At 50.5% G+C, this 7,254-nt stretch overlaps 1 protein-coding gene across 6 annotated transcripts in view; it reads left to right on the top strand.

Moving 5' to 3' along the window:
- The window catches only part of TEAD2 (TEA domain transcription factor 2), a 27,352-nt gene that overhangs the window by 9,531 nt on the left and 10,567 nt on the right, over window positions 1-7,254 (top strand). For all 6 annotated transcript variants that reach the window (XM_015418567.1, XM_015418568.1, XM_015418563.1 and 3 more), the window contains 6 exons: window positions 1,772-1,836; window positions 1,927-1,989; window positions 3,932-4,057; window positions 4,195-4,253; window positions 4,663-4,727; window positions 4,830-4,963. In XM_015418567.1, the coding sequence (XP_015274053.1) occupies window positions 1,772-1,836; window positions 1,927-1,989; window positions 3,932-4,057; window positions 4,195-4,253; window positions 4,663-4,727; window positions 4,830-4,963 (512 nt within the window). The remainder of the gene's footprint in view (window positions 1-1,771; window positions 1,837-1,926; window positions 1,990-3,931; window positions 4,058-4,194; window positions 4,254-4,662; window positions 4,728-4,829; window positions 4,964-7,254) is intronic.

Raw genomic sequence — 7,254 nt, 5'->3', positions numbered from 1 at the left:
TATTTTATGTTCCTAAAGTAACAGAATGACTTTCAATCTAGAAAAGACAAAAGAAATGCTAATGTAGCATTTTTTCAATTTTTCCGAAAATTTCCATTTTTTTCCGGGGGAAAAAACGGGTTTTTTTCCGAGCTTCAAAATTTCCAGAAATTTTACATCCCTACACCAGAGTCTCCTTCCTAACCTGTGAAGAACCCCTAGCTGTTTAGGGCTAGAAGGAGAAGCAAGACCCTCACGTTCAAGTAACCCTGTGGCAAGAACTCGGTATGCAGCTCTGTTTTTGCTAGGGTTGACAGGTCCCCCCGGCCACTGGTGGGGGATGGGTGGGTGGGGTTGCCAGATCCAGGTTAGGAAACTCCTAGAGATTTTGGGGTGGAGCCTGGGAAGGACAAGGACCTCCGTGGGGTACAAGGCCACAGTGTCCACCCTCCAAAGCATCCGTTTTCTCCAGGCAGGACCGACTTTCCACAGCTCAGCGCAGCGGAAGCGTGCTGGGCCCATAACCCTGACGGTATGGAAGAAAACGCCGTGCAGCAGAGTAGTAAAAGTATTTACAGTTTATTTACACACTGGAGTATATTTACAGTCTCTCTGAGTCCAAAATCGTGGTACTCTCTGACAAGGTGCTGCGCAGGCAACTGATCCCATAGACGAGATGAACAGCACTGTTCAGTACTACATTTATATTTACAACAACCAATCACATAACAGCTATTTACATATTTGCCAAGTCATGGTGCTTCGTGCAAAGGCTGATGCAACCTCCCTGCAAGGCCACAGTGTCCACCCTCCAAAGCATCCGTTTTCTCCAGGGGAACTGGTGTCTGTAGTCTGGAGATGAGCTGTCCTTCTGGGGGATCCCCAGGTCCCACCTGGAGGCTGGCATCCCTAGTTCTTGCAGCAGCAAGGCTCTTCACAGACAGCCTGTTCTCTGTAGGTGGCGATTATGAGCCCAAATTCACAGAAAAGGAAGGTACCCTTTTCTTCCCTAAAACTCCTGCGTCAACACCCGTCCATTTGATCTGGGTAATATATTTGTTATGACTTTTGTATCCTAACCTTTCCCCCAAACAACGGCCTCCGAAGCAGATCACAATCAGAGTTTTTTTTAAACAAATAAAAATTCAAAACAAGAGCAGATCTGGCAGGCAACCATAAGACGCAACTAATGAAACAGACGCTCGACGGCACCAAAGGCCTGGGGACATCAAGGGGAATTGGCACTTTCAAAGAGGGTGGAATAGGCAAGTGGGGGAATGAATTTGCCCGGGGGCTAGAGTCTGGGGGCCACCACACAAAGGCCCCTGTGTCTGGTAGCCTTACTTCCGAAGGGGGGGTTGCACACCCAGCAGGGTTTCAGCAGAGGGTTTCAAAGCACAAGAAAGTTTGTACAGACGCAGGTAATTTTTCCAGTGTCCTTGTAATATCAGGCAGTTAAATGTGTGTCCATGAGTTTGGGGAGTGGAGGGTGGCAGCAAGCAGGCATACATTCAGCCCCCTCTTACTTGTCTGAGTGAAGTGCTCTGACCCTCCGGGGGACCCAGAAGTGTTTGGGAGTATGTCTGTCTGAGCATGTGCAGAATTGTTACAAAATGGGACTGTTGTAAGCTTGCAGCCTGCCCGTGGCGACAAGTTAGCTAGTCGGGATTGAATCTTGCTGGCCTTAGCGGGCACGGGCCAGGGAAAGTGGGTTGGACGGATTGCCTGGCAACGATGCTTGACCTGGGCACGATGTTCTCTGAATGTCATAATTTTTTTGTCTCATGCGCAGGTCGCAATGAACTCATTGCCCGCTACATCAAACTGAGGACGGGGAAAACACGGACAAGGAAACAGGTTAGAGGGGAAGGGCTGAGCAGGGATCAGGACCTGCCCTTTCCTCCCCAAAGACCTTGCTGCTTATTCACTCCCAATTTCCTGCTGTAGGTCTCTAGCCACATCCAAGTACTGGCACGGCGGAAGACCCGTGAGATTCAGGCCAAGCTCAAGGTGAGACCCTACCTCCCCACCCCTGCTTGGCCCCCCTCCAACAACCCCTGGCTTCTTCTCCTGTCCCTGTTGAAAGAGGAGGAACAAAGAATGCGGGCATATTTTTGCAAAACTCCCATAATTCTTTGCAAATGCTCAGTGCTCAGCGGTGAACGTGGGTGCCACATCTTTGTCACAACCAGAGTTCCCTCTAAGCTGAGTTAGTGTGAGCTAGCTCACAGTTTTTTAGCCTCCAGCTCACACATTTTTGTCTCAGCTCAGGAAGGATGGCTCCAGAGCAAACTAATTTATGCAGTAGCCAAATTGCTCACTCGCAACTTTAATGCCAGCAGCTCACAAAGTAGAATTTTTGCTCACAAGACTCCTCAGCTTAGAGGGAACATTGGTCACAACCCCATAATGCTTTGCCAGAATTCCTGCCAGTTCAGGCCCAGTGAAGAAAGGGCTTCTGCCTGGTTTGGGATTACACTTATGCCAAGCATGTTTAATTAACTGAATTGCCCTTTGTGCTGCCCTGGTGGAGGATAAATGACAGGGTGGGGTGGTTGTGTATATGGTAGGTCCCATTATAACAATGCTGAGGGAGGGAAAAGGCTTGGAGGGTTGTTGTATGGGGCTTTTGGGGTTGCCAGACTCCAGGTGGGGCCTGGAGAGCTCCCTGTCTGACAACTGAACTCCAGGCAACAGAGATCAGTTCACCTGGAGGAAAAAGCAGCTTTGGAGGGTGGACTCTGTGGCATTATACCCAAGTGAGATCCCTCCCCTCCCAAAACCCTGCCTTTCCTACGTTCCATCCCCAAATCCCCAGCAATTTCCCAACCTGGAGTTGGCAGTGTCAGGCTGAATACATCTCTCCAAACACATTATTGGTGTACAAGGCAGGCACGGGTGTGTCAGAAACTGGAGTTACACCACCTGCTTTCTCTGGAATGGAATTTGAATGAGATCTAGCAGAGGACGGATGGACGGCGACTGCCATGCAGGACTCCTTCCCCGTGTTCTTGAGGCGAACTTTAAGTAGGAACATAGAAGGACCGACTGGAAAGCTTTATTGTCTCAGTGAGAAGGCTGGTAATAGCAGCCCTCCATTAATGGAGATGTCCTCAGCCACAAAGGGGCGTTGGGGATGTGTGGTCAATGTACTCTCAGTTCATGCAGGGCAACGTACGGCTAATTATACCAGTATGGCCACATAGCACCATCATCAAATGGCCTTATAAGACGCTATCGCCATCCAGGGCTATTTTTGGGCAGGAACGCACAGGAACGGAGTTCCGGCTGGCTCCCGAGTTGGCCATGCCCAGCAGGAACTCATTAGCATAATAGGCCACACCCAACAGCAGGAACTCATTAGGATTGGCTACATTAGGGGCGTGTGGCCTACCATGCAAAGGAGTTCCTGCTACAAAAAAAGGCCCTGGGTTTTGACCACAAACAAGGTAAACAGAATAAGAAGCAAAAGGTGGGTGTGGCTGGATAACCACACTTCTGGTAACATGGGGGTGCGTCCTAATGTGCTAATGAGCTGTGCTGTCAGGGGTGTGGCCCAATATGCTAATGAGTTCCTGCTGGGCTTTTTCTACAAAAAGAGCCCTGTCGCCATCTACATGCAACAGCACTTTATATATAAACCTGATTGTTTGTCTGAATTTTATTCTATTGCATTGTTTAATGCATCTAATGTTTTATTGTATTTATTGTATCGTACTTTAACCTGTCGTAAACCGCCCTGAGCCTGCCCATGCGGGGAGGACAGGATATAAATCGAACATAAATAAATAAATAAATACCTAAGAGGAACCCCTGTGTTCTCCAGTGCATCCCAGAATCCTCTGCAGCAGCCAACATCTCAGAGCCAGGTTGCAGAGGTGTCTCAGCAGAGAAGGGCAGGACGGCTGACTCTCTGCTGCCTGCCGGCCACCAGAGTTCCTCTCTTTCCTAGGACCAGGTTGCCAAGGACAAAGCCCTTCAGACCATGGCAGCCATGTCTTCTGCTCAGCTGGTGTCCGCCACAGTCCTCCAGGAAAAATTGGGCCTCTCAGAGCCCCACTATCCACCCACCACCACGGTAAGCACGTGGAAACAAGGGCTGTGACGCTGCACCTCAGAACCACAGTCCCCTGGAGAGAGAGGATTATTTAAATCAGTTTATGTGGCCTAGACGTGCCCCAACTGCTTTAAATCTTCCTTTTGTATTTACTGCAGTCGGCAGAGTTCTTCCAGTTCTGGACGGGGGATGCCAACGAGCCTCCGACCACTCCGGAGTAAGTGTGCGCCGCTCCTGGTGCCCTCTGCTGAGGACAGAGAATTTGTCCGGTCCTTCTGCAAGCAGCAGAGTGAGGGAGGGGCAGGCGGGGATGTTAAAACAGCCCAGGAACAAGCTGCTTGGCCCATTTTGGTTCAGATCTGGGCTGGTAACAATGGGTGCAGGCAGGTCTGTTGCTTCTTCTCATGCTGCTTCAAACCACATTTGAACCAGATGGCCTCTACAGAGCAGCCAGCACCGCTGGGCCTCATTTTGGCTTTCTTCTGGCCACCTCCAGGATGGTGGCCCAGTGGGGACCTCCCTGGTAATTTAAAGGGCCAGGCTCCCCCTGAGCATACATTATATGTTTCAGCACCCACAACTGTATGTTAATACATTTTATTCCTCCCACCACCACCGCTCCGCAGTGTCAAGCCCATCCTCCAAGCCCCATACGCCATCGCACCAATCACAGCACCCCCTGCTTCCCCAGGTAAGGTCCCCTTTTCATTTTCCTCTCCTAGCTTTTCTCCCTGCCACGAGCAAGGGGGAGCATGCTAGAAGGCCTTCAGTTTGCTTCCCCTTTCCTTGACAGGTTATCACACACCCACAGGGAGACTCTCCCACCTCCCCAGTACAACCTCTTGGCAGGGAAGCCACATTGGTACGGAGACACTTCGACTGGTGGAGTTCACCGCTTTCGTGGAGCCGCAAGGCGAACAAGATCCGGTGAGAGACAGAAGCGCCCATGCACCTTTCGCCAGCCAGTGTGGAAGGGTAGACTTTTCTTGAAAGGTCTGAGGAAAATTAGATGAGGGCCATTTTAGTGTAGTGGTTAAGAGCGCAGACTCTAATCTGGGAGAACTGGGTTTTAATTCCCTCTTCTCCACATGCAGCTGCTGGTGTGACCATGGGTGGGTCACATGTTCTTTCAGAGCTGTTCTCTCACGGGCAGTCCTCAAAAGAGCTCTCTCAGCCCCACTTACCTCACAGGGTGTCTGTTGTGGGGAGGGGAAGGGAAAGGAGATTGTAAGGGTTATAAATCCAATCTCTTCTTCTTCATCTTGGTGTAGTGACTATCTGGCTGGGCCAGGGAGAAGTTGACTGGATGGCCTTAGGCCAGTGACAGTCTTTATGTAGCCCAAGCCACAAGTTTGTGGGAATAGAATGGATAGACTGTGTCACCCAAGATTTCCTGGAGGAAGGGCAGAGAGTCTACTGTGATAAATCAAAAGGGATTTAGGGAGAAATATGAGAAGCCTGCTGTAGAGAATGTAAAGCTGATAGTGTTGCCAGTCCCCCCAGCGCAGGCGGGATCCCCCCGGTTTCCAGCCTCCCCCCCCCCGGTGCTGGCTGGCGGGGGAGAATTACTCCCCAAACAGGCAAGAAGCCAGAAATAAACATGATGTGCCTATGTCACCTGGTAGTGCGTAGTCACATCGGGGGGCAACATGTGAGGCAAAACTGTATGGTAGAATTAGCTTCAAAACACAGGTTTTTCGCTAGAGTGTTACCCCCTTAATGTCATCAATGTGCCTATGTCACTTGCAGGTGATGTAGGCAAGTTGCGTTTATTTTCAGCTCCTGGGGGACGTAGGCATGTCATGTTGTTCTGGCTTCCAATAAATTCCCCCCATCCCCTGCCCGCGCGTCCTAGGGACCGTGTTCCCTCTAAGCTGAGTTAGTGTGAGCTGGCTCCCAGCTTTTTAGCCTCCAGCTCACACATTTTTGTCTTAGCTCGGGAAGGAGGGCTCCAGAGCGAACTAATTTATGCAGCAGCCAAATCGCTCACTCACAGCTTGAATGCCCGTAGCTCACAAAGTAGAATTTTTGCTCACAAGACTCCATAGCTTAGAGGGAACGTTGCTAAAAGTTTGAAGGTTAAGAAGCTGACAAGCTGACCACTCTCTCTAGTTTTGCTTTGTTGGGGAGCTGGTGTGCAGTGTTTACTCTAAGCTGAGTCAGTGTGAGCTAGCTCACAGTTTCTTAGCCCCCGGCTCACATGGCTCCAGAGCAAACTAATCTATGCAGTAGCCAAATCGCCTGCTCACAGCTTTAATGCTGGTAGCTCAAAGTAGAATTTTTGCTCACAAGACTCCACAGCTTAGAGGGATCATTGCTGATGTGATATTTATTTATTTATTCCTTCAATTTATATACCGCTCACCCCCTAAGGGCTTTGAGCAGTTTACATCATACAGTTGATACCATTCCTAATCTAAGGCCACACACATACAATGGGGAAGTGACTAACCTAGCAGGCACCCTATGGTGGAGTCTTTTGTTGTTGTAGTCTTTTCCTGCGGGAGGTCTTTCTCAGTCTGGCGACCGCGTTTTTCCTGGCGCAGGTCTTCCTTGGCTGTTGCGACTCCTCCCGGGCCTGGGCCAAGCGCACGTCAGCGCGTGCTCGCTGCCGGCCTCTGTCCTATCGGCTCCGGCTTATAACTTAGTGGCTAAGAGTATGGGGTCAGGAAGTCCCTGGTCCAGATTTCATCCTGGAAATAAACTTGCAAAGTGTCTTACAAGTCAACTTACAAGTCAACTAACCACGTGTTTCAAAGTCCTCAGATCGTGTCTCGGTCTGCCTCAAGGACTTTTAAGTCAGATGTTGCCCGGTGCAAACTCCGTTCCCGGTGATGCGATTCAGATCAGGGTCACAGCGTGCAAGGAGAGGGGGATTGATTATGCCTCCCCTTTCCTGACTTGAAATGGCCCCAGGGCCATTATTTACCTTACTAGGAAACTGGCCCATAGCTGTGGCGGGGCTGTTGTGGGCTCCGTCCCTTCCTTAAAGGGCCAACGTCCATGCAACCTGTCAGTATCTGTGGAGTCTCCAGTGGGGCAAATAACATATAGCCATTTTATATTGGGAGCAGGGGTCATTTCCTGCAGGAGCACACAGGAGCGGAGCTCCGGCAGTAAAGAGCCCAGGGGGCGGGCATATGCAACAAGCCCCGCCTTCTGCTCCCAGCAGCCCTCAGTCCGGCCATGAGGAGCGCGTTCCCCCCCCCCATAGCTAG

The sequence above is a fragment of the Gekko japonicus genome, unplaced genomic scaffold, assembly GCF_001447785.1.
Source record: "Gekko japonicus isolate JY-2015 unplaced genomic scaffold, Gekko_japonicus_V1.1 scaffold299, whole genome shotgun sequence".
In the NCBI taxonomy this organism is placed as follows: domain Eukaryota; kingdom Metazoa; phylum Chordata; class Lepidosauria; order Squamata; family Gekkonidae; genus Gekko; species Gekko japonicus.
Note: the sequence above shows the minus strand (reverse complement) of the source record. Positions and strands in the feature narration are given on the sequence as shown.